The sequence below is a fragment of the Vespa crabro genome, chromosome 24, assembly GCF_910589235.1.
Source record: "Vespa crabro chromosome 24, iyVesCrab1.2, whole genome shotgun sequence".
Lineage (NCBI taxonomy): Eukaryota > Metazoa > Arthropoda > Insecta > Hymenoptera > Vespidae > Vespa > Vespa crabro.
The window spans coordinates 3,405,161-3,429,724 of record NC_060978.1 but is presented as its reverse complement, the minus strand read 5'-3'; the positions used below and the strand labels follow the sequence as shown (position 1 = coordinate 3,429,724).

The following is a 24,564-nucleotide window of genomic DNA, read 5'->3' as shown; positions in this document are numbered from 1 at the left end:
TATATATATATATATTCATTAATTAGATTGCGCAAGAAACATTAGTAAAAAGATAATAGAAATATTTTTTATCCTACTCCTATGCAATACTTCAATCTTATGAATTCTTTTTCGATATTTATTATTAAAAATATCGTACAAGGACTTTGAATTGATCACTTAGTCATTTTTCTAATTTATCGATGAACAAGATATAGTTTAATAATATTTATGTACATTATGATACAAAATTAAGAGTTAACATTTTGTAGCATCCAGTGAGATCAAGAACTTTACTTACAACTTTATTTAACTTGCTTCAATTAATAAGTTGAAAGAAGAAATTTCCAAATAGATATTTTTTAATCCGACAAAAGTTCATAAGAATATTTTAAATAAATAACAAAGTCATTCGCTGTTTTCATCTGAATCTTCAACTAGAATAGTATCATGACCAGGCAACATTCGTGGATCAAATGTTGTTTGAAAACATTTTCTGAAGATAAAGCGTGCTTTCTTAGACGGAGGAGATGGTGATTTAGGCACAGTATTTTCTAACTCATCATTGTTCTTTTCTCCAACGACATTATCCAGATATTTTGTACAACCTTCACCAGACTTTCTTTTTAATATGTTTGAAAATATATTATGTGCTAATTTCTTTTCATTATTAGATACATTAGGTTTTGAGAATATATCATTTGTACTCGATGTATTCGCATCCGTTACAATATCATTTTGATTATGTTCTTTTGATGATACACGAGCATCATTATTTGTCACTTCTTTTCCTATTTTTATGTCACTTGATTCCTTTTGCTTCGATATAACTGTAGTATTAGAAAATGATGTATTATTTGTTCTATTTGAAGATTTAGATGATCGTTTTGTTGATCTTTTAACTGTAGCCCTCTTTCGTATAGGCTTGACTGCTTTCTCGGTAACAGTTGTCTCAGATTGGCTATCAACTTCAGTATTTAAAGTAGACAATACCAAATTTACTTCCAAAGTTGGATTTTTTAATACAAACACAGCAGGTCTGCACAAAAAAAAACAAAGAAAAAAATGAAAAAAAAAAAAAAAAAAAAACAATACAACAGTCATGCAATAGGAGAAACAAAGGCGATTAATATGTCAAACTTACTTTCCTGCGCTTTCTAAATACATATTAATTGGTAATTTAACAAATTCAGCAAAATTAAGAATTGCTTTCAACTCTTTCATACAAAATGTAATCGTTGTCTCTGTATTAACTGAATATCGATCAAATTCACCTCTACCAAGTACCAACTGTGTCCTTGTTACATTAGCTATGTCTATGTTAAAAGTAAAATGTCTTATATATCATTAAGCTTTAACATAATAATTTTATACAAAAAAAAAAAAAAAAGAAAAAAAGAAAAAAAGAATAAAAGAAAAAAGAAAAAAAAATACTTACTAGACGTATCATCTATATAATTTCTAAGCAAAACTTTTTGTGGTAGAATTTCAAGAGTGATTTCAATTAAATTTTGTTGGAAATTTTGTATAGCATCTCCAAGTATAATAGACTGCGCGGATAATTGATTGGTCGCACTATCTTTTATATATGTAGCCTATAAATATTGAAATAAAATATAAAATAATTAATAATTAAGTTGAAAAATTAAAATAGTTATATAAAACCGTTGTATTACATATAACATACCTGTAATTTTTCACTATCTATGATCGGCAAAATATGTTTCTTTATGATGCTATTTTTATATTTTAAAGTAATAAAAAGAAAATCTGCATTTGGCTTTAACTCAATATGACAGGTTTCTACTTGTTTATCTATCATATTTGGTGTTTTGAAGACTGTCATAGCGCTCTACAATATGAAGATAATAAAATCAAATTGAATGTCAAAAAAAAAAAAAAAAAAAATAACACACTTTTACAATATATTACCCTCATAGAAATTTTACACTTAAGAGCATCGTCTTCCTCAAGATCGTCGAATACATAATACGAAAAGTAATTCTCAAAAAAAGTAAAGTCAGCGTATGCAGAATTGGCCATGTTAATTGCACGAAAGGATAAGCTATTTGATTGAGGTTGTACATACATTTCATCTCCAATCTTCGCTAGAGCATGGATGGCTTTTGCTACAACTGCAATTGCAATTTATTGTTATTACATATTGTTATGGCATAATATTGTTATGATAAAAATAATGATTTCCTTATAAATCACTTAAATGTCCTTATAAAAGAAATATATTTCATTAAAAGAAAATGTTTTATATCTGTGACATAACATAACCTAGGTAAAATATTCATTTTAGATATACTTTTCACATTTCCCCCAGGTATGACGCACTTCATGATTTTCTTTAAACTTAATTCGATGTAATCATTAAATAAGACTTCGTTTAATTGTAAATTAAAAGTAAAGTGCTTGTACGTAAAATAATTCAGAAATGTTCCCGCCACTTAAAATTCGAGCCTCATATATGCATTCAAATTGTATCTTCTTTCACGCTTGTAAAAATTTCTATTCGTTTATTGGCTTGATTCGTTCCAATTCATTCTAAACAATCGCTATCATTGGTCTGTAAAATTAACGTTGGCTTTATTCAGAAACTGGGCCATACTTGCGATGTTCGATTAATCGAAATTCGCAATCAAAATTCGAGATATCGGTTGCACATAATTGTCAACTACACCCACTAGCCTAGTTTGACAGTTTACTATTATATTTCATTTGTTGTAAATAAATGCAGTACATTAAAAAGTATACGTTAATAAGTGTACTTTTATAAAAGCGTTACCAATAAAATCATGGTGAGAGAGATCTTTTGATCAGTATACACAGATTCTTTAACCTCGAAAACTCTATTGTATAATATCACAATATAGCTTTCTCTTATTATTTATCTTAAATATTTTATATTAAACACATATAAAAGAAAATTATTACAATTTTTTTTTTTTTGTAGTTAATGCTACAATAATTTATTATTGTATGTACAGCTTGTTTTAGTGTTGGGAGATCTGCACATTCCACATAGGTGTAGCAGTCTTCCAAGTAAATTTAAAAAACTTTTGGTACCAGGTAGAATACAACACATATTGTGTACAGGTAATCTTTGTACAAAAGAATCATATGATTATTTAAAGACATTAGCCAGTGATGTACATGTAGTAAGAGGAGATTTTGATGAGGTATGTATTTTTTTCTCATAACCCTTCTCCGACTTATATCTCTCATTAATCGTTATTTTTTTGTTTAAAGAATTTAAATTATCCAGAACAAAAAGTTGTCACAGTTGGACAATTTAGAATAGGGTTATCACATGGTCATCAAGTTGTACCATGGGGAGATCCAGAAGCTTTAGCCTTGATACAAAGACAATTGGATGTTGATATTTTAATATCTGGTCATACTCATAAATTTGAAGCTTACGAACATGAAAATAAATTCTACATAAATCCTGGATCAGCGACAGGAGCATATAATCCCTTGGATACGTAAGTAATCCAAAATCTATAATAACAACATTAATATCATTAATGTCTACATGTTCATTTGTGTCCACATATATTGATACTTTGCATATTACACTTGCAGATCGGTTATTCCATCTTTCGTTCTAATGGATATACAAAGTTCCACAGTTGTAACTTATGTGTATCAATTAGTTGGAGATGATGTAAAAGTAGAGAGGATCGAATATAAAAAGAGTTAAATACTGTCTAAGATTATAAAAAATGAATTAATAAAAAGAAAAAAAAAAAAGAGAGAGAGAGAGAACCAAGATCATTAACAACCAGCTGGATAAATGTAGAAAACGTATGATTTATGTTGAAACTTACATTCATATTTGAATTTTGCCAGAACGCAAATCATGCGCTGCATCATATGCTTGCATTTGACAGAAACATATAAACAATTATACAAAACATTAAAATATACAATACACTTATTGTAAATAAAGCTGTTTTCAAATTATACAAATATATATGTATATCTTGTTTTCAATATATTTAATGTATTTTATACTATAAGTATTACAATACCAAAAATCTTCTTTATCCTGTATTATAGAATTTGACGATGTCAATACTTATTTACATATTTATTTGTTAAACAGTGACACGTGTCAGAAACTTGTTTTTTGTTCCATCATTACTCGATACGTGCTTACGTATATTGTGTGTTTATGTATACATTTCGGTATCGTACGCACATTATTTAGATATCATTTTCTAACGTGAATCGAAAATACAATCGAACCGATCGAAAATTACAAATAAGCATATAAAATTAACTTGATAAAATCGCGTCGATTAAGATGGGTGCGTGTGGATGAGGATAGAACCGCACAGAAGGTACTAATTGGTAAACTCAATGGATAAGACCAAGATGTAGAGAAGAGAACAGCGAAGGTATTTGGTATTTGCGGCAATGAGCTTTCGAGTTTCTAACGTCATATAATAATAATAATAATAAAAATATTGCTTTGTACTATTTAGAATATATTTTTATCAATTGTTACGAATACAAAGAGATAAGTAACTGGACACAAGGAGTCATAGGTCGATAGAATGAAATAAAAAGAGGTCTGACAGATAAATAGGTTAGAAAACGGAACTATTAAAATAATTATTATTACAATCATTAAACGATTTTTATTTGAATTAAACTATTTCTATAACTTTCAATTGATTTAATTCATCATGGAATTCATTGAAACATTAACTATTATTACAGCAATACTAATAGGATTATTCTACAGAATATTACAACACAATTTAAATAAATTATATATGTATAATAAGATCAAAGGAATCCTGGATCCAAAAGCATATCCAATTATTGGAAATATTCATTAATTAACTATTTTGAATGTAATAAGAAGTACAATTGACCGAGTATTGAAGCTGAAAAGTTCAGCTAAAAATAATTATTATATACGCAACTGTATTCTAGTTTTCATCTTCTTTTATACTGATAAGATTTATGTTATAAAAACAAAAACCGAAGACACTTTTAAACATTTTATTCGAATCATCGCACGAAGGAGAAAAATATTCGGAGCAAGATACCCGAGATGAAATTAATACAATAGTTATAGCTGTAAGTCGCATTTATTATTTAGGTGTAATAAAATTTTGTTTGTTAAATACAATTGAAGAAAAGGGTCTTATTTTTGTAAGGAAAGGGATACTTCAGCAATTACTATTAGCTTTGTACTTTTAATGCTTGCTACATTCCCTGATATTCAAGTACGTACATATTATATTTTTTTAATTATTTGTCGTTATTTATATAATGAAAATAATTTTTATATTAACCTCTTATCTAATTAGTTTCGTTATTAAAATGACAAATAATTAAGAAAGTGTAATATATACGTACATGAATATCAGGGAATGTAGCAAGTATTAAAATTACAAAGCTAATGGTATTGCTTAATGTACTCTCTGAAAGTAATATACTATTTACTTAAATTTTATTCAATAAACAAAATTTTATGGCACTTAAATAATAAATGCGACTTACGGCTATAACTATCGTATTAATATCATCTCGAGTATCTTGCTCCGATTATTTTTCTTCTTCGTGCGTTGATTCGAAAGTTTAAAAATGTCTCCGGCTTTTGTTTTTGATAGATAAATAAGGATCTTTTATTATTATAAAACAAGATGAAAATTAAAATTGTATTGTATATATTATAATTATTCTTACCTGAATTTTCCTTTGTCAATCTCTGGTTAATAATTACATTTATCAATACAGATTCCTTTTATCTTCGATTATCTTTCGAAACATAAAATAATATATATTTATATCGATAAAGATTAAAAAATGCTTCGCTTGTACGTTATCATGTCTGAAATTCCATAGGGAACTGCTATAGAGCAGTGTTATAAAAAATTATATAGAGATGTAACCATAATTTCAGAATCCTTTCTGCAGTTATATAGATCCCATTGAATAAGGAGATAAAAGATATTATAAATAAATACAGAAGAACATAACGAATATAAAAAATTCATTATTATTACCAGTCTATAGATTCAGCTAATTTGCAATCCGAATTTGTCAGCAACTTTATATACGTAAGGATTCGATAAAAACTTTAACAAAATTATAATAAATTCATACAAGTGTGTATAAAATTTATAAACTTTTCAAAATTTTCTGAATTCTACCTTATAATACGTCCAATGTACAGGAAAAAACGTAATGGCAAACATCTAATTCTTTTCCAACCAAAATTTCCAATTTTTTCATTAAAGAGACAAAATGATTAACCAATACATCCATATGCGACTTTACATATTTTTTAAAAAGGACTTCACTTAATAATTTTCGATGAGGATTCCTGATGCTGCAAATATAAAGGAAAATAATTCTTTACATAATTTACTTATTTCGTTCGTCCATACATACAAGTATACAATAAAAGAAAATAAAATGAGAGAAGATCTTGTACATCTTTATATAGCACATTCATTTCTATATGCATATAAAGAAGACAAAATAATTTATTCTTCAATTTTATAAAATTTGACATCGAAAGAAATATATATATTTTACAGTAAGTATGTGTGTATATATATATATATATATATATATATATATATATATATATATATATATATATACATATATTAATAATGTAAATAATTATGTATTAACAAACAATGTAGAATATATATACTTCACCTGGAGCAATTAACAAACCACCATTGCCTACAGCAGGTTTCAGGTTTTCATATTCCTCGCTCTTATCACTAATGCTTCGACTATTTCAACTTCGCTCTTATAAGTAATGATTGGACTATTCAGTCTTAAGAAAAAATCTTATCAAGATTTAGAATTTGGTTGAATAAAGCTAGAAAAAAGGTTATAAATAAAAACTGGATAAATAGTTTAGATATAAAATAAATCACTTAGAAATTTACCTTTGTTATTGCCGACAAATTAATGAATATTTCCAACAATTGGATATACTTTTGGATCCGGGATTCCTTTGATCCTATTATACATATGTAATTTATTTAAAAAGTATTGTAATATTCTATAGAACAATCCAATTATTATTGTTGTAATAATAGTTAATGTTGCACTGAATTCTATGATGAATTGAATCAATTGAAAACTATAGAAACAGTTTAATTAAAATAAAAATAATTTATTGATTATAATAATAATTATTGAGATATAGAGATAATCTGTTAGGAGCGCACAATGACTCCTGCCATCGTGTCTTAAAAAGAAGTGAGCATGGAAGAGGAAAACGAGGAGTATTTGAAGAAGACGCAGTACATTCACGTGATCAGAGCTTACATAAGAACATGCTTACATTCGGTTGGGTAAGACGGGAAATAGGAGATTCGAAGAAAAGTTCAAAAGTTAATTATGTCTCTTCCTCCTATAACCGAGCATCGTGTTATAAACCGGTTATTAATTAACTCTTCATTTGAATGACGAATATATTATAAACCCTATTTTTATACGCTTCTTACTTTAATATATATTTATAAACTTTTTTGCAAACACCTCGAAATAAGAACTGTGCGAATACCATTGGTTTAATATTTCTGTCGATGTTTTGTTTTTTTTTACTAATCTTATAAATTATACAAACAAGTAATTTTTTTTGCACTATGTCACACTCTAGACATTTAAGAAAATATAATATGTATCGTTGTTTATAAAAAATTTATTAATAAGCTATAAATTCACAAAGTCTTATTTCGAATTGATACATTGTATATGTATATGAAAAGATATATAGAAAGTATATGTAGGGTTAGGGTTCGTAGGTGAATAATATTAAAGTAATGATAATCTCGGTGATTTAGGGAATAAAAATGTAAGCTGTAGGAGAGATAAGAATGTGTATTTCTACCCGTTTGGCGATTAGAAGCTCGTATTTTAAGAGATTGATAGTTCTAAAAAGTAAACAATTTAAGTGGATAACAAGAAGCGATAATGACCGAATGTACGAACGAGTGATATGGTTATACATACAAAACACTTAACATGAGTATAGAAAGTGCGTGTTTTCTACAAAATTACATTTTTTTTTTATTTAATCATTAAGAAAGTGTAATATGTACGTTTATGTTTTCCGAAGAAACCACTAGAAGAAAAAAGAGAAGAATGCCAAGTATTCCTTATCAAATATTGATTAAATTTCCACGTGTGACAGCTACGACGTAACAACGGACATCCACGAGAAGAGAAATCATTCGATATGGTCTACATCAATCCACTGGTATGAGTCGTATGGGGAGAAAAAAAAGGAGAAAGCAAGAGAGAGAGAGAGAGAAAGTTAGAGCGGTGAGCAAAATGAAATAACCAAAATTTGATTAAATTTTTGATTTGGGTATCTCGTCGCTGGAGGGAAAGTGAGCGAAAGTGAGAGATTGAGCAAGATGAAATAAGCAAAATATAAGGAGACGTTGATCAATAAAAATTTATTATTACACAGTAAATAGATGACATTTCGAAATACCAAAAAAAATTATCTCAAAAGTCGACTGGCTATATATTGGAAACAGGTTTGAAACAGAAAAAAAGCTATCAACTCATGATATTTATTTGGTTTTGGAATGATTCTGAAAAGACCAGTCAATATCATGTTATTTTCATATATAATGTCACATATTCTTGTAGCTAAATTGAAGATGTTTCCAAAAGACTACTAACTCACTACTCTTCCACCAAAATTGAAATTTATGCGCCGCTATGAAGAAAGACCGATTGTGCAACCTCTAACCTTGGATTACCTTTGGTAATATTAATAATTCAGATGTTACTGTAACAATCAATTCTTATAAATCGAAAATTAGCTAAGGTAAAATGATTATTATACATTATTATATTTTATTTTATAATTATAAATTATAGGATATATTCCACATACATAATCGTAAGGTGGCGCCGAGGCGTGTTAGTTCTAGTATCTTACCGGAGGAGGCGTAACAGTCGCGACGAGATCGCCATCTACATCATCGCGATCGTCCCAATATGACAGCGGCACAACGCTCCTTTAAGGTTATTGATGAGTATAATTTTTCGATCATTCCTAGTTGGTCATTCGTTAAAGTCTTTTCTTTCATTAATAAATTAATTACGTTTAGTTCTTAAATCTATTCCGAGTAATTTTAAATCTAGAACTACCATGTTCTCATAAATCTATTGCTTGAGAATGTTAATTCTAAGTGACGTAATCCTTAATCTAACCTTCCGTAACGCAGCCGACAAGATCAAATCTTTATTAAGAATATGTAAATATACGTTATATTTACTTTATTCCTAAGACCTATACTTTGTCATTATATCACGGTATCGGTGGTAGAGGGGACCTGCACAGGCGATACCCTCTCTATTTTCCTCCATTATGTATACCGAAGGCACGGGAAAGAAATATCATCACGACATCGGTAATATCGTCGCGACGCTATACGACCTATTAGACGCTTCTATACTGCGAGTATCATGTCACGTGGAGGTTATTGCATCTGAAGACTCACAAATTAAGTGGAACACTACTTTACAAACTCTAATTCCCGGGGTGTCATGAGGTTAGTGAATATTCAAGTGTCAATTGTTAACTGGACGTGTTAGGATTTGAATAAAATAATTTTATTTATTAATTATATTATACCGAGTTCGCGATTTATTTTCTCGAAAGATTAAATTAAAAAGAATTTATTTTATATCGATCGTGTCTTACGATCATTGTAATATTGATAAAAACTATTGTTAGTAAATATAATCATTATTTATTAATGATTCTCTCCCGAATTTAAACGATTAAATGTAGGAACGGTATGGAAAGAGTGAATTTCAGAGATTTAATCCTCGGAGTACGAAAGGAGGAAACTGGAAAGTGGGTAAGTCGCATTGTTCCAAAGATCGACGTACTCTGAAAGAAAATTATTCCAAGTCCAACGCGTCTCAAGAGCTCTGCGACGTTTTACAGAATGTAATATCGTTTAATCATTACCTCTCATCGTTTTCAGAATCATTTTGCATTGTTTAAACAATTATAAAATATTCGTGTATGGATTTGTTCATCGATCGTCCTCCATCAGGTCACGATCAGTTCACGATCAGTTCACGATCAGTTCACGATCAGTTCACGATCAGTTCACGATCAGTTCACGACGTCTTAAGCAGGTATAAAGCAGGAAAGGGGGTACAATATCCTCCATTACTTGGTTACATTTGTAACAATAAAATAATTTGTTACAAATATAATGGACGAATTAGGATATTTATTAGGATATCTATAATGAAATAATGTGTATTAAAGTACCTCGAAATTTTATTTCTCTTTCTATTTTCTTAAATACTTATATTTAATTCATATCATAAAAAACCTGAGAATAACATGTACACACACACATAAGTATGTCTACATATATGTATACATGGCTAGTATTATTTATGAACAAAAAAGTTTTGAGCTACAATTATACTAAGAAAAGGTGTCATTGAGGAAGTAGAGGTTCACTTCCACTTCTTAAAATGTTTTTAACTGGTGGGGCAACTTCAGCCGAGTTATCCTCAGATCTATCCAGGTCGTCGGTAGTATCATCTGATTTAAGTAGAGCATCGTTAAGACATACATTATTCAAACTGACAGCGCTATTTGAAAATATAGCTGTTGCCAGGTTCGGATCTTTTGCATCTGCACTTGATTTATTTAAATTCTGAATCAATGTTTCTTCACCCGTCTCATTTCTATTTGAATGTGCATGCGAAGATATTAAATCGCATGCTCTACCCAAAATAATTAGACTGTTTAATATACGTAAAGCTACGAGTATGAGATACGCTAATATTAACAAAATGAAATTTGCTGGTCTTGCAGATGGTGTTAAAGTTGTACATAATACCCTGCCCATAGCAACACTAAGGGGTAATGGGATAAAACCCATTCTCCGAGCTATCAAATCCGATGGATCAGAAAATGCTGTTTTTTGTCTCGTTTGAGCCATATCATAAGCCAAACTAACTGTGTAATCCCTATAGACAGTTGAGCTTAGCTCGTTAAAACGAGTGATGAATGCATGCTTTACCTTTACACACAAACATGGTATTTATATTAGTTCTAGATAAATAAATAAATAAATAAAAAATACATATGTATTTCATATATCATAATAATATTTAATATACAAACCCAGTCAACAAGGACTTCTGCTAATAGCAACATTACGCAATCAGGTAGCAGCACAATTAGCCTATCAGCTCGCCATGCATACTCCTTCATTGTTTGCAATGTAACTGCTAACAGTAACATCGTTAAGTGAAAACGTTCTCTGACATCGGCACAAGATAATTGAAACAAATTATTCTTGTCAAATTTCTTAAAAACAGAACCTTTTAATTCAACAAACTGAAAAGAAATATCATAAAATCTTATTTATATAAATTATTTTCAAGGGAAAGCAATATTTAAAGGGGATAAAACTTACGTTATTAGACATCATTATTGTAAGAAGAGCTTTGTTGCTGCTGTTTATAGCTACATTTAAGGTAGTCGCTTGAAATAGCACCAGTATACTATGCAGCACTGTATGCGTCGTAAAAAATTTAGTCAAGGAGTCTCATAAGCTTTTTATATCGTAGAAAATACAAGAATATATTATGATATAAGAAATATCTTATTATTTGTTTTGAATGAGTGCTATAAGGATACAGACATAAGCAAGAGCAAATAGGAGATGTGGCAATGTTCCCAAGTGTTGAGAACGAGTTGATCGTGTTCGAGAACGTGGTTCTGTGGCAGTCCAAAGTAATGCGTCTATTGTATCCTGACCAAATGCGCTAAAAAGTCGATCTCCTACTTCTAACATATTATAAAAAATATATAATTTTATCACCGACTGACTTTTGACTACATGGTACATCATTGATGTGTCCACTTTCCATGTGGCTGCCCAGCAACCTAGTACTACAACTCCCTTTAATAAATCACATACTTCAGCCGGCCTCAAAATCCTTTCTTTTCTTTTGGCACGAAGTTTCTTACTTCTGCAAATTGATCATTGATAAAAACATTTATTATTATTCGTTTTACATAGTACAATGCATGTATGTAGGATTATTTATAAATAAAAAAAAAAAAAAAAGAAAAAATATCTACCCTAAGCAATGCCAAAGGGGTCTTGTAGCTACAGCCCATAATGCCATAATAAATCTTAATGGTAAAAATGTATAGACAAATAAAAATGAATCTGCACACTGTAAAAGAGATAATATTAGTTGTACTTATTCATATTGAACAATATGCGAAACATCACTTTATACCTGGAGAAAGCCATAAATCATGAACTTTTCAACTTCTCTAGGAATTTTCATAAACGAATAAATCTTCTCTCTTCTTGCAGAAAATCTTTCTTCGTCATATTCTAATTGGTATCCTCTTGTTAATTCTGTCTGTACAAATTGCATCAAAGACACACCTAGAAATACCATGTAAAAAATGTTCTTATTATGATAAAGGTTTTCTTTCTCTTGTTATACGTAAGAAATACATAATTTATTATGTTTGATACAACAATGTAAACATTTTTTTACAAGTTAGTACAAAGTTCCTTCAAATTTTTATACGGTGTATCCGTACAGTACCTTTCTTTCTTGTAATATCTCGATTATTGAATTGTTGTGAATCGGTCTGATTTGTATCTAAACATTCAATACGATTGCTTGGACACTTGGAAGCTTTTTTAAGACCTTGAAAGCTAATGTATTTTCTATCTGCATGACCTTCCAATTTTATTGTATTCTCTTGTTCGCTATCCATATTTTTTGATTTATATTCCGTCAAGTACACAGTGTCGATGTAGTTGTCAAATCGTTCATAACCTCAAAGTAGACAGCGTTCTGCCATGGAGATCGTATATTATGGAACGTTCACGGTAGATGCACGGATACGTATACCGATACTGCGCATTATTATTCTTCCGTATTAATTATTTTTGAAAAAATCAAACGATCGAGTTTAATTCAATTTAATCGAATTTAATCGAATTTAATCGAATTTAATCGAATTAATCGAATTGTAATCGAGAAACACTTTCATAAGCTCTACGATTATTGCTATTATTTCTGGTGGATTGTCGATAATATAGAGCATGACGTGTAAATGCCAGAGACCCCAACGTTTAGTAAGTTTTGTTATTGCAAATCACACACCACAGGCTATATATATATATGTGTGTGTGTGTGTGTGTGTGTGTGTGTGTGTGTGTGCGCGTGTGTGTGCGCGCGTGTATCTACATTGCTTGCTTGCTCTGATAAACATTATCGGCATGTTTGTCTTTTTCATTCGAGAGAGAGAGAGAGAGAGAGCCAGTAGTGGTAGTATCACGATAATCGTGTTTTTCAGTTGGACAACTTGAAACGTATTCGCGTGAAATGTATGTAACTGAGGACGTGTACTGCATACGTTAAATAGTTGTACATATGTATAATGTTGGTGAAGAGCGTTCGATGACATAAAGCAAGAAATTAATCACGGCGATGTTAAACAGATTAGTTAAGACGATAGATGTAAAATGGCGAAAATCGTAGTGACATCCGAATCGGTGTCTACGATTTTAGTATGTGAATATTGTACTAACCTCACGTTTAAACACATTCAAGATTTTATTAGGTGGGTCCACTTGTCCAATGTCCTCTCGAAGTTATATGCTATTACAATATATTCATTATATTATTTCACATATAATTAAATACTGTCTATTCATGTTTATAATATATATTTTTAGCATATTTAATAGATAGTAGATTATGTTATTATAATAATAATTAATTCATCAATTCATTTCTCTTTGCTTTTGCAATGATTCTCTTTAATTTGCAATAATTTCCATTCATATATTTCAGACACTTGAGAGATCGACATTGTTCAAGAGAAGGAGGATCATATGTGTGCTTGTATGGTTATAATGGAGTATGTACTAGTCTTCCAGTGGAAGGTGTTTCGGATAAAGATTATGTAGCCCATGCAACAAAGCATGCAACGATGCAACACCAACGTAAAAATAATGGTCAGTTGCTAGAGCCTGGCTCAACTTGGACTGTTTATTCGGCTATACAAAATCTACCTGCAGTGTTGAATGATCCATTTAAAGGAAAACAAAGTAATTTCTTTACTCGTACATGGGGCGATGGGTTTGTAGAAAAAATGGACGTTCCAAGAAGTCCTTATCTTCCTGAGGTTACTATGCATCACTTTGAAGTATACCTGAAAAAAATTGCACGCGTAAGCAATAATATTTTCATTTAAACTTTCTTTTACTAACTGACACAACCATATCTCAGATTAATTTTTTCTTTAATCTCTATTTGTAGAGACACCGTAAACATTCACGGATGAGTTCTAGTGCAACCAGACCAACTACTCCAAATGAATTACTACAGAATTTTCCAAATTTAAAAAAAGTTAAATCGCTAGGTAAATAATTTTAAATACTTTCAATGATATGTAACAGTATATTATTGTATATTTTGTCATTCGTCGTACGGTGGAGTTTATCTTGAATATTAAATATTTTCAGATCGAAGTCAATTTGATTTGTTAAATATTCCAAAAATATTTTTAACACCAAATTTAGATCTTTCGCAAAGAGAAAACTTTGAAGCTGTATTTCCATTTACAAAAGATGGCCTATTAGATAAGGAATATAACGTAGTGACGCATGTTGAACAGATGGAAAAGAAGGTGAACTGATAAATTCTAATGACATGCATATACATAGGTGGCAAGTACTTAATAATATATGAAATAATATGTTATTTCAGTTGAGTCACTATTTAGATATTGTAGAAGTTAGAATAGCAGAGCAGGTAGCCTCTAAATCTCAAGCATTCTTCAATGCAATGACCTCTCATGATGCTTTAATGGAGCAGTTATCTCAAACTATTACCGTTTTAAAAGCGCTAAGAGAAAATATCCACCAGGTTGACAAATATCTAGTCAAAGATTCTTTAAAAGTTTTACAGTAAGTAAACATATATCTGCATTTTATCCCAGTATTGCGATTTTTAATTCTCCCTTTTTTTTTCTTTTTTTTTTTTCCATTAGATTGGAAAGAGCTCGGACGAATCGATTTTTAGTACATGAAAAATTGAAACTGATGGCAACTGTACATCAAAGTCAACCAATGATACAATTATTACTTTCTACACCAGACTATGTTGCAGCATTGGATCTTATATCTACGACACAAGAGATTCTATTGCAAGAATTAAATGGAGTGCATAGCTTTCGGTGAACATTTTATATTTATTCGATTTATATTAAGTTTAAATATTATTTTAATTGAGTTTCCGTTCAGGCATTTGAGTTCTCAATTAACGGAAATGGAAAAACTTGTCGATAAAATGCTCACAACGGAATTTCAAAAGTATGCTACTGCAGATTTGAATAGACCATTAGGTGAAGAAGATGTTGTGTTGGATGGAGTAAGTACATAATACTTTTGAAAAAGTATTTTAGCTTTAGTGAGTAGCAAACAATCTATCGTCCATCTTCCCAGTGAGATCATTTGTACATCCTCAACGAACAGGATAAACTTGTTTCCATCATTTCTGGACTACTACGTCAAAAACACTTTCACTTTGTGGATACTTACAAAGAGGAGGCTGTGACTACTGTTAGAGCTATAACAAAGCAAAGAGTTATAGAAGCTCTTGCAGCAAGTGATTGCTGTAGTGATCAACAAGCAGCAGCCCTTGAAGTGGGCAGTCTTTCCCATGCAGAAAGGTTGACCTTGCTTCACAATACAATATATTCTCTTACAAAACTGCTAGTGCGCGTCAAGGTAAGATATTTTAAAAATGTAAGAATTATTATTATATATTATATTATATTAAGATATACGCGTGTGCGTGTGTGTGTGTGTGTGTGTGTGCGCATTTTTTTTTTATAGGCTGTTCATGATGTAATGCGTGACACTGCAAACTTATCTGCTGGACATACGGTCGATGGTTCATATGATGAATCTATGCCTGATCGTTTGTTGACGCAAGATGAACATGTTCGTGTAACTACCAAACTCACTGATATGCTTATATCTGTCTGTGATTACTGCCATGAGCGTTTGGGAAATCTGCTTTCCGCAGGTACAAATGAAAAAGATAAGTCGCAAAATGAGAAAGATAATATATCTGAAAGTTCATTAAATAAGATTGAAGATAAGGAAAATCATAGTCCAATTGAAAAAACATCTTGGTTAAGTGATAGAGCGACGACAACTCAAGTTTGTCAATTAGCAAATATAGTAGAAGAATTTACAGAAGAATGTGAAAAACTTTGTGGTAAACAGTGTACTGCATTGCGATCTGCATTCAAGGTAGATGATTTTTAAATAGATCGTTTTTTTTTCTATAATTACAAAATATAAAACTGATTGGTAATATTTTTTTGAAGGCACAAGCGAGCAAGTTCGTGCAAAAATTCCATACAGAACGTAAAACAAGACTTACTCTCTTATTAGAATCTGAAAGATGGAAACAAGCTGATGTTCCATCAGAATTTCAATCGTTGGTAACGTACATTTATCAAGAAAATCAATTTCCCCGTGGCCCATTGAAACGCGACGATGAGGTAAAAAATGATAGTACAGAATCATTTATTATGATAGGAGAAGAAAGATTTGCAGTTGTTCCTACCGCTTTAATGCTTATACAAATGATACACGAATATTGCAGGTAAATCCATGATATTTATTAACAAATAATTATTATAATAAATGTACAATTCATAATGTCACTCATATATTTATAGAACCAGCAGTGAGTTAGTAGCATTATCAGGAACTATTGGACGTCAATTGGCAGAATTATTACGGCATTATAATTCTCGGTGTTGTCAACTTGTTTTGGGTGCTGGGGCGATGCAAGTTGCAGGCTTAAAGACTATAACGAGTACAATTCTTGTATTAGCGGCACGTAGTTTGAAACTTATTTTGTGGTTCATGCCATATATTAAAAAACATTTTCAAGGTGCGACGATAAATAATATCGTAACAGTCTATAATTCTAATAGTATTTAATTTACTTTAATTATATTTAATCCTTGATATCTAGAACTTGCTGAACAAAATCCTAGCCGTGGAGTTGTAGGAATGCCAAGCGTAAGCGGTGGAGTGGCATTATTAGATAGCGTAGAAAGGGATATAAGGGCTCATATAAGAGAGATCGAAGGAAAAATTTTGACTATTGTTGACAATTTATTAGGAGGTCAAATATCAAAATGGAATGCAAGGCCGCCTGTACCATCGAAATCATTTAGAAATATTTCTAGGTAAATTCAATAACGGCCAATAGGAGGTTGCATGCGTCGGTACAATTCGTTAAATATGTAATCATTTCTTATTTACAGTTATCTCATAAAGCTTCATGAGGCTGTCTCTGGGATTTTACCATCGACTGAAGTCGAATCACTTTATCGTACGGTAAATACTTCATTTAAGGAAAAACTTAGGGAGCAATTAGTAAAAATGAATATAGTGAATAATGGTGGTCCACAACATGGGGTGGTTACTTTAGAACTGACGTTTTATCTCGAAGCATTAAGAAAATTGAAAGTTTTACCAAACGAAGAATTAAATGATGATTGGATGAGTGACATATGGACTAGATAACATGCAGAGCGTGTAATATATTGCATAATAGAAGCATTGAAATACTATAGAAAAAGGTGACTAATCTGTACTATTGTCTTCCTCCATATAAATTACAGAATTAATATGTCTGAAAAACATCAATTATATGGAGGTGATAATGAAATATTGCTTGCACTGAACTTTTTCACTTTTGCACTTAACTATCCTATACTAAAAAGAACTACGTTCAGTGTATTTTTCAAGGGTTGTAGAAGACGAATTATTGTTCTCTTTAATTTATGCTCATAACAATAATAAGCAGCAATTTTATGAAAGAATGAAATATAATGAATCTGTCTTAAAGACATGACTAAATAAAAATAATACAAATAATCATAGTTTTTAAAAATGATGTTCACGACATTCGCTGTTTATATTCTCGTATTAAAGAAGTAGTTTTAATGGTAGATTTGATTATACATATTTTATGTCTGTTAAGAGCATTTCTACCTACCATAGTGTTCAAAGCATTGTGTCATAGGACAAATATAAAACAAAATATTGTGTAGATCGGAAGATATAAATAGTAACAAGTATCGTTAAATATCCGCCTATAAGCATTCTCATTTTTCCATCGAATAATAAATTATTGCCCTGATTTAGGACCGAATGTACAATTTTTTTAATCGAATAATATTTATATATATATATATATATATACATATGAAATTACAATCAACGTGTTGATATTGTCGGTATGATCATTTCTAAGTCGTGGTCTTTTTTTTTTCTTCTTTCTTTTTTTTATATAATATATTATAAAAATGCTGACATAAGTGTCTTGCCTGTTTACGTTTTTTTTTTTTTTTTTTTTTAAATATTTGTGTGCAATATTAAATATAAAAAAGAAAAAAAAAAGTATTTAGAGTAACCATTTAACATTATTATAAGAATCTTTAGATAATTTGCGTATAATTTTTTCGTAGTATTTTTTGGCTAATAATTCTCGAGTTTAATATCCCAAGTTCGATTTCAATTAAAAATAGCATCTTCTATTTTCTATTTAATTCAATTATTTCTGCATTATGTTCATTATCATGACATAATGTCATAACTTAGTTTATGATAATTGATACGTAAGATTAATTATGCTGTAGATGGACCAATGGCTAGGCACTAAATTGTAAATTATACGCATATTATCAATGTACTTAATAACAAGACAAGATAAAGTACGTTGTTTTCGAACGAACATTTCCTAAAAGTATCTACGAAAAGTATTAACGAATTTAGAAATTTGTATCATGATGCTTCTGAGATGTTTATTTATAAATCTGTATACATATAAATATATAATGAAACCGATCGTTTTTCGGTACTTGTTGCTAACCGTTCAAACTATCATACATTACATTAAATTCTAAAGAAAGATAATATTTACTACATCCTTAAAACATTATATTCGTATAATATTTTTGCGAATGCAATTTTCGTTGTAACAAATATGGATGAGATCTTACTTAAGGAGATTGTTCAAGATATTCGCTGAATTAACTAACAATAAGTTTTCTATGGTTATAGCATTTTTTGAACATGGATTGTGAATAGGGAAATACACAAAATTGTCTCTATCGTCCTTTTAATTTTATTTATCAAGATTGATGTTAAGATCGGTTGACTATACGTGTTATTTTTATTACGCTCGTGCTCGAAAATGTTTCAAATATTTACGAAGATTTTTAATTACTATGTAATATGTGCGAAGACGTATCTTTTATTTATATAGAAGTACGTCGGCGGAGTCAATCATTCTAATCGTAATGCTTCTTCGAATAGGTGCTGATTGCCAATTGCGAGTCACATTCCATTGTTTCCTTCGTATGTGTATATACAAAAAATTAATGAATCAAAAAAATAAATGAAGCAATTAATTGCATTTTATTTTACGCAGAAAAAAAAATTTATAAATATTGATTCTTATGTACAAAGTATTACTTAGCTGCGAAGGAAGTTTTTTTTTTTTTTTTTTTTCAAATCAATCGATGTATTCAAAGCTGGTGACTACTTAAAAGTATCCTTATGGATTTCCTCACCAAGACTGATGATCTGCATTAGGCCGTAGCACGTACGAATCGATTGTTTATCTAGGAAGGGTGAAATATTTACATGTAATAAAATGTACCTTATAACATCTTATATAATGTATTGCGAAGGCTATATAAAAAACGAATAGTATAAAATCTACTACAATTTATTTTAATTATGTATTTTAATGCGCTTACTTACGACTCTATACGGTTCTATAAATCGAGAATTTTACTTTTATATTCATTTGAAAACTCGAAAATACGATGATTGTACGACTTAGTGATCGTAGATCCGATCTCGATTTAAATTCCAACTCAAAAATAATTCGTTGATCGTAAATAGATTTTTTACGGGTAATGTATTGTACATACATACGTGTATGCGTGTAAATGCAAACTATGCGACATGACTTAGCCTTCCCTCGTCGTCATGGACACACCGAAGAAAACAAAGTTAGCCGAGACTGCTAGAGGAACGAGCACGTGAGCATCTGTCATTTTCAAGGTGTTTTCTTTTCGTTCGAATATTTCATTATAATTTTAAATGGCATCAAAAGTTACGTGAGTATTACCCATTTATATCCAGCTTTCTTTCTTTCTCTTTTTTTTGATATTTTTTTAGATTTTTCTTATAGCTTATTCTATAAGTTAAAAAATAAAGTATTAAAAAATCAAGGCGAACAACCAAAGATTTCATTATTTCGATCTTTATATTGTATTCATTAAAAAAATATTAATTCTTTAGGTACTTTGATTTTTTGCCCTATATATATATATATATATATTATTGTTCTTTCAGCGAATAGATATGTTGTATCATTTTTTGTTTACTATTGCGAAAAATTATTTTAGCGAAGAAAATGATAGGGAATCAGCGTTGCGTGTATCAATGGAAAAAGAAAAAAATCGTAAGACGGATCCTAAGGAGACTCATGAGAGGTCTATTATCATCGTTGGTAGTAAAAGCGTTGTAGGTATAAGAATAAAAGCTTTAACGAATATTTCCCATAATATCGTATGATTTTGTTAAGGGGAAAACTACGATGGTAAATCGATTTCTTGAAAAGGACGAAAAACCGAAGCCGACAATTGCAATGGAGTATTCTTTTGGCCGAAAAGCTGGTAAGAGTTTGGTAAGTATTATTCTTATTGAGAAATTGTTTCGAGTGGATTGCGTAAAATTAAAAAAAAAAAAAAAAACAATAGAAAGAAAGAGAAAAGCACGCGCTTACGATCTAGGTGAAGAACATAGTTCATGTGTGGGAAATTGGCTATGTATCTTCTTCTTTAATTTCCGCTGCTATGAGTGGATCGGCCTTAACCCATTCGCCGCATCACACGACGCTCTTGATGATGTTGGATTTATCGAAACCGGAAGTATTATGGATCACCTTCGAGGACATTTTATCGGCTGTACGAAGCGCATTAAAGATGAGTCACAATTCGAAACTCATTAACGAGATGATCGAGTACAGAACGAGGGAAAGAAAGAGCGTGGAGAATATGACCGATCACTTACCCCTTAAAACGTTTATAATTGGAGGAAAATACGATGAATTTCAGGTAATTAACGATATGAATTGTTCTTTTCCTCTATTATAATTTATCATTTCGGAACGAAGGACTTCGATTTAGACAAGAAGGAAGTAATAGGAAAAACGTTACGAGCGATCGCGCATAGTTTAGGAGCTGGACTCCATTATTATTCTTGCAAGGAAAAAATTCTCTTACGAAAAACGAAAGATTTGTTGTCTCATATTGGATTTGGAGCTGTTCTCGCGTAAGTTAATTTCATCATATTAACGAATTTTGAATTTTTTCATCTGTTTCATCGTTAAAAAATGTACTTTTCCTCTTCGTAAAATGCAGAGAAGGGAAGTTTACGAGTTACGACAAACCTCTGATTATATCGCCCGGTGCAGATTCCTTCACGTCGATCGACTTGCAATTACCTTATTCGAAACCATCCATGATTTTAGACACTATTAAGCAGACATTCGTGGTTCGTGTACCGCAAATAACAAGAAACGACGAATCTACTTTAGAAGACCCAAGTAACGATCCGAACTTTAACGAGCCCATTATCGATAAACTGAAAGTTCAAAGAGAAGAGGTACATTTAGAATTTATTGTAGGATAGATATATGCATTTAAATCAAGTTAACTTGTTAGATCCTATAATGAAACTCCTTCGGAACCTACAAGTTCCTTGGGAAAGTTTTTTAATGATTTTGTACAAGCAATTATTTTCAATAATTTCAAATCAATTTCATTTAGGAGATTAGCATTCTTCTCGACGATATGCTGAACGGTCGAACACAACAAATTCCCATTCCCGATCCGATTTAAATAGAATTCGAACGATCGGTAAGAGCTACGACGAATCTGCATTCGATATAAATGTACCAATGATAAATTTGTCTTTGTATCTTTTTATAGTAATGGATATACATCAAGAAGAGCTTCAGGTTCTGTACGTATGTAGAGGAGCGAAAAATTTGTAATTTTTTATTAAATAAAACCTTGATTAAAAATTAATATCTATAATCGATATGCACACGAGATCTTTCACACGCTATAAAATCCAAAAAGTGTCAGGATGACGAGAGATTACGTAATGGTCGTTAACAATCACGTTCGTCGTTGTAAATGGTAGAACAATCGATCCAACGATACTTCGCGTATGTGTGTATGTATATGCACTAAACTCTCATCGTAGACCGGTAATAAATTTTTTACTTTGTTGGATCGTATGTAGATACGTAGATAGATATGTGTATAAATGAGGGTAGTTGGTGAAGAAGGTGCAATGTCTCGGGGCAGTTTAGGAGTTAATGGGTCAACGAGAAGATCATGAACCAGTCGTGAGCGAGAAGCGGTCCGCGGCATTCGAAGATCTTGCAAGGTCTCGTTTGATATATTGAAAGGAGAAAGAATAAGGGGAAGGGGGAAAGAGTAGAAGAGAAAGATAAAAATATTGCATGGCTTAATGATTAAATATAACAAGTGATAGTTATATGGAAATTAAATTTTATTTTATAATTATATATTATTATATAGAGATTTTAATGTTAATAAGAAACTAGTTAATTGTATTAAATACGAGGTGAAAGGATAAAATAAAGATGAAAAAGAGTAAGAATGAGAGAGAAAGAGAGAGAATTCGCGCAGACGCATTGACCGTCGATGCGTTTAGCTCCCTCCGCGTGGCGCGGTCTCGGTCCGAGTCGCAGACAGAGAGAAAGAGAGAGAGAGAGAGAGAGAGTTTAGCGGCGTCGGCGTCGGCGACGGCGGCGTCGTCGTCGGCGCGGCTGATAAGAACCGACAGTAGGAACGGCGACGCGTGCGCGGCACGATACGCGGTGCGCTTGCGCTTACGGAGCCTTGGATCGTCGCACTCGGCCCGTGCTTTTGAGACCGATAGCGACCGAGAGAGCGCGAGAGTTGCCTTCGTGAGTTGACTCGGCATCCCTACAAGAACGAAGCGCTAGTCTACTACTCTCTTTGACGAGAGAGACCGCGAAAGAGGAGCTGGAGGAGGAGGAGGAGGAGGACTTTGCGCGGCGTTGTCGTGCCCTCTCCGCTCTCTCTCTCTCTCTCTCTCTCTCTCTCTCTTTTTCTTTCTCTACTCTCTCTCTCTCTTTCTCTGTTTCTCTCTCTCCCCACCTTTCTCTCTCTCACGTTCATCAGTGAAAATGCCGCTTCGATAGAACCTCGCGCGTGTCCTGTAGTCTCCCCCTTTCTCTCTCTCCTTTTTCGTTCTCTCTTCTTCGATTTTGGATCAATCTATCTATTCGATCGAACCTCTTACTATCTCTTCTTTTTTTCCCATTTTTCCATTTTTCTTTTTCATTCAAACTTCTTCTTTTCTTCACGTTCCACTTCGTTTTACCTGTTTTCGTTCCACTCTTTCTCCTTCGAGTGCATCGAGATCGGATCTACTACGACAACACCACGAGGTTTCAGCGCGCGAGTGAGTCCTTACACAGGTGAGTTAATGCTACTCAATCGTAATTTAATAGTTTTATTTCTTTAACGTTATTAGAGAAAAAACGTCTTAGCGAATGAATCTTCTTCTTTGTACAATTCATCATATCGCTGTCACTTTTGAGAATTCGCCTAGCCGGCAGCACCACCCTCGTCGCTTCATCACCACCCACTTGCGAGGTGTCGTTCTCTCTCTCTCTCTCTCTCTCTCTCTCTTTCTCTCATGGTTATCGATTCTGGTGTGAACGCGCCCTCCGCTGCCGACAGGTATCGGCTCTCTTCGTGCCTTCACGAATTCCTTTGACGATCTTTTCAAGTATCTTTAATCCTTCTTTTTGAAAAGGACACCGATCCGTTGCTTATTTCACTCGATCACGAATCGATTCAATCGTTAGGCTCATCGAAAAGTTATAGTTTTTATCCTTTTATTTTCTTTTCATTATTTTGATATTCAAAGGTTAATGATAGAACACGAGAGCACTTTCCTTCAAAAGGAACTGATCCTGGTCTCATTTAATAACAATGATAAAAATTATGTTGAATGGAACAAATCGATTAGTTAAATTTATCTATCGATCTAGTTATATTTCAGGACTATTTTTCATATCTAGGTAAAGTATGTACTTCGTCGAGAACAGCATCGTAATTTGTAACATTTTATAACGATTTAGACTTGTATTCGATTAATATTAGGTCACTCTTGATCTTGTTATCACAAATTTTGATTTTATTTATTTCCCTAACTTACTTAATAAATCAAATAGACGGTAGTAATTAACCTATTACCTCGTTTTCAATAACGAAGAGAGAGAGAGAGAGAGAGAGAGAGAGAAAGAGAGACAGGCAGACAGAGATTCGTGAATCTATTTGTTTTATTTTTAAATAGTAACGTAGACTAG

General features: G+C 31.5%; 6 protein-coding genes and 1 long non-coding RNA gene across 16 annotated transcripts in view; 4 read left to right on the top strand and 3 right to left on the bottom strand.

Annotated features, from left to right (window-relative positions):
* Positions 1-166: 166 nt before the first annotated feature.
* On the bottom strand, positions 167-2,495 carry LOC124432262 (cell cycle checkpoint control protein RAD9A). 4 transcript variants are annotated; one of them, XM_046981034.1, is made up of 6 exons: positions 2,266-2,495; positions 1,896-2,114; positions 1,667-1,831; positions 1,418-1,574; positions 1,124-1,295; positions 167-1,018 (listed from the first exon to the last, which is right to left on the bottom strand). In XM_046981034.1, exons 3-6 carry the CDS (start codon positions 1,823-1,825, stop codon positions 388-390), a joined length of 1,119 nt encoding a protein of 372 aa, XP_046836990.1. In that variant the 5' UTR covers positions 1,826-1,831; positions 1,896-2,114; positions 2,266-2,495; the 3' UTR covers positions 167-387. The 4 variants fall into 4 exon arrangements, with proteins under 4 accessions (XP_046836990.1, XP_046836987.1, XP_046836989.1 ...); XM_046981031.1 differs by having other exon boundaries at positions 1,912-2,114; positions 2,294-2,495; XM_046981033.1 differs by having other exon boundaries at positions 1,912-2,114; positions 2,185-2,492.
* A 136-nt stretch (positions 2,496-2,631) lies between these two features.
* On the top strand, positions 2,632-11,121 carry LOC124432265 (vacuolar protein sorting-associated protein 29). 3 transcript variants are annotated; one of them, XM_046981042.1, is made up of 10 exons: positions 2,632-2,786; positions 2,976-3,167; positions 3,238-3,473; positions 3,574-4,391; positions 7,821-8,014; positions 8,096-8,755; positions 8,872-9,018; positions 9,323-9,548; positions 9,791-9,860; positions 10,844-11,121. In XM_046981042.1, the coding sequence occupies exons 1-4, from the start codon at positions 2,784-2,786 to the stop codon at positions 3,689-3,691; spliced, it is 549 nt and encodes a 182-aa protein (XP_046836998.1). In that variant the 5' UTR covers positions 2,632-2,783; the 3' UTR covers positions 3,692-4,391; positions 7,821-8,014; positions 8,096-8,755; positions 8,872-9,018; positions 9,323-9,548; positions 9,791-9,860; positions 10,844-11,121. The 3 variants fall into 3 exon arrangements, with proteins under 3 accessions (XP_046836998.1, XP_046836997.1, XP_046836996.1); XM_046981041.1 differs by lacking the exon at positions 9,791-9,860; XM_046981040.1 differs by lacking the exons at positions 9,323-9,548; positions 9,791-9,860.
* Positions 3,471-7,252, bottom strand: LOC124432266. Of its 2 annotated transcripts, XR_006944216.1 has the most exons (4): positions 6,918-7,252; positions 6,679-6,847; positions 6,162-6,340; positions 3,471-3,489 (listed from the first exon to the last, which is right to left on the bottom strand). It is a non-coding gene; the product is annotated as an uncharacterized LOC124432266 (long non-coding RNA). The 2 variants fall into 2 exon arrangements; XR_006944215.1 differs by lacking the exon at positions 3,471-3,489 and having other exon boundaries at positions 4,609-6,340; positions 6,918-7,249.
* LOC124432261 (protein TAPT1 homolog) lies at positions 10,277-13,106 on the bottom strand. The gene is made up of 7 exons (XM_046981030.1): positions 12,607-13,106; positions 12,286-12,440; positions 12,122-12,219; positions 11,675-12,009; positions 11,451-11,548; positions 11,156-11,371; positions 10,277-11,051 (listed from the first exon to the last, which is right to left on the bottom strand). The coding sequence occupies exons 1-7, from the start codon at positions 12,779-12,781 to the stop codon at positions 10,461-10,463; spliced, it is 1,668 nt and encodes a 555-aa protein (XP_046836986.1). The 5' UTR covers positions 12,782-13,106; the 3' UTR covers positions 10,277-10,460.
* Positions 13,107-13,232: 126 nt separating this feature from the next.
* Positions 13,233-19,835, top strand: LOC124432260 (vacuolar protein sorting-associated protein 54). Its single transcript, XM_046981029.1, has 13 exons — positions 13,233-13,633; positions 13,867-14,245; positions 14,335-14,437; positions 14,541-14,704; positions 14,785-14,984; positions 15,068-15,253; positions 15,321-15,447; positions 15,552-15,806; positions 15,915-16,337; positions 16,415-16,695; positions 16,772-16,989; positions 17,074-17,290; positions 17,369-19,835. The coding sequence occupies exons 1-13, from the start codon at positions 13,536-13,538 to the stop codon at positions 17,628-17,630; spliced, it is 2,913 nt and encodes a 970-aa protein (XP_046836985.1). The 5' UTR covers positions 13,233-13,535; the 3' UTR covers positions 17,631-19,835.
* A 144-nt stretch (positions 19,836-19,979) lies between these two features.
* On the top strand, positions 19,980-22,694 carry LOC124432263 (cytoplasmic dynein 2 light intermediate chain 1). 3 transcript variants are annotated; one of them, XM_046981038.1, is made up of 7 exons: positions 19,980-20,239; positions 20,531-20,648; positions 20,710-20,811; positions 20,918-21,241; positions 21,301-21,458; positions 21,548-21,791; positions 21,956-22,694. In XM_046981038.1, exons 1-7 carry the CDS (start codon positions 20,223-20,225, stop codon positions 22,025-22,027), a joined length of 1,035 nt encoding a protein of 344 aa, XP_046836994.1. In that variant the 5' UTR covers positions 19,980-20,222; the 3' UTR covers positions 22,028-22,694. The 3 variants fall into 3 exon arrangements, with proteins under 3 accessions (XP_046836994.1, XP_046836992.1, XP_046836991.1); XM_046981036.1 differs by lacking the exon at positions 19,980-20,239 and having other exon boundaries at positions 20,411-20,648; positions 21,956-22,045; positions 22,118-22,694; XM_046981035.1 differs by lacking the exon at positions 19,980-20,239 and having other exon boundaries at positions 20,411-20,648.
* A 218-nt stretch (positions 22,695-22,912) lies between these two features.
* LOC124432322 (protein numb) overlaps positions 22,913-24,564 on the top strand; it is a 46,515-nt gene continuing 44,863 nt past the window's right edge. Inside the window, exon 1 of one of the 2 annotated variants that reach the window (XM_046981182.1) lies at positions 22,913-23,667. The gene's annotated coding sequence lies outside the window, so the exon portion shown is untranslated. The remainder of the gene's footprint in view (positions 23,668-24,564) is intronic. The other variant, XM_046981181.1, reaches the window with a different exon arrangement.

Excerpts from the sequence above, each read along its gene's own strand:
- LOC124432262 (XM_046981031.1), bottom strand. The coding sequence starts at position 2,327 with ATGAAGTGCGTCATACCTGGGGGAAATGTGAAAA. Across the intron at positions 2,115-2,293 it reads ACCTGGGGGAAATGTGAAAA|TTGTAGCAAAAGCCATCCAT; the intron begins GTATATCTAAAA and ends TTGCAATTGCAG. Across the intron at positions 1,575-1,666 it reads TAGATAGTGAAAAATTACAG|GCTACATATATAAAAGATAG; the intron begins GTATGTTATATG and ends CAATATTTATAG.
- LOC124432260 (XM_046981029.1), top strand. The coding sequence starts at position 13,536 with ATGGCGAAAATCGTAGTGACATCCGAATCGGTGTCTACGATTTTAGTA. Across the intron at positions 14,705-14,784 it reads TTGAACAGATGGAAAAGAAG|TTGAGTCACTATTTAGATAT; the intron begins GTGAACTGATAA and ends ATGTTATTTCAG. Across the intron at positions 16,338-16,414 it reads CATTGCGATCTGCATTCAAG|GCACAAGCGAGCAAGTTCGT; the intron begins GTAGATGATTTT and ends ATTTTTTTGAAG.
- LOC124432261 (XM_046981030.1), bottom strand. The coding sequence starts at position 12,781 with ATGGATAGCGAACAAGAGAATACAATAAAATTGGAAGGTCATGCAGAT. Across the intron at positions 11,549-11,674 it reads ATTTGCTCTTGCTTATGTCT|TGCTGCATAGTATACTGGTG; the intron begins GTATCCTTATAG and ends CGACGCATACAG. Across the intron at positions 11,372-11,450 it reads CAATAATGATGTCTAATAAC|TTTGTTGAATTAAAAGGTTC; the intron begins GTAAGTTTTATC and ends ATTTCTTTTCAG.
- LOC124432265 (XM_046981040.1), top strand. Across the intron at positions 3,168-3,237 it reads TAAGAGGAGATTTTGATGAG|AATTTAAATTATCCAGAACA; the intron begins GTATGTATTTTT and ends TTTTGTTTAAAG. Across the intron at positions 3,474-3,573 it reads GCATATAATCCCTTGGATAC|ATCGGTTATTCCATCTTTCG; the intron begins GTAAGTAATCCA and ends TTACACTTGCAG.
- LOC124432263 (XM_046981036.1), top strand. The coding sequence starts at position 20,487 with ATGTTGTATCATTTTTTGTTTACTATTGCGAAAAATTATTTTAGCGAA. Across the intron at positions 21,242-21,300 it reads GAAAATACGATGAATTTCAG|GACTTCGATTTAGACAAGAA; the intron begins GTAATTAACGAT and ends TTCGGAACGAAG. Across the intron at positions 21,792-21,955 it reads TGAAAGTTCAAAGAGAAGAG|GAGATTAGCATTCTTCTCGA; the intron begins GTACATTTAGAA and ends AATTTCATTTAG.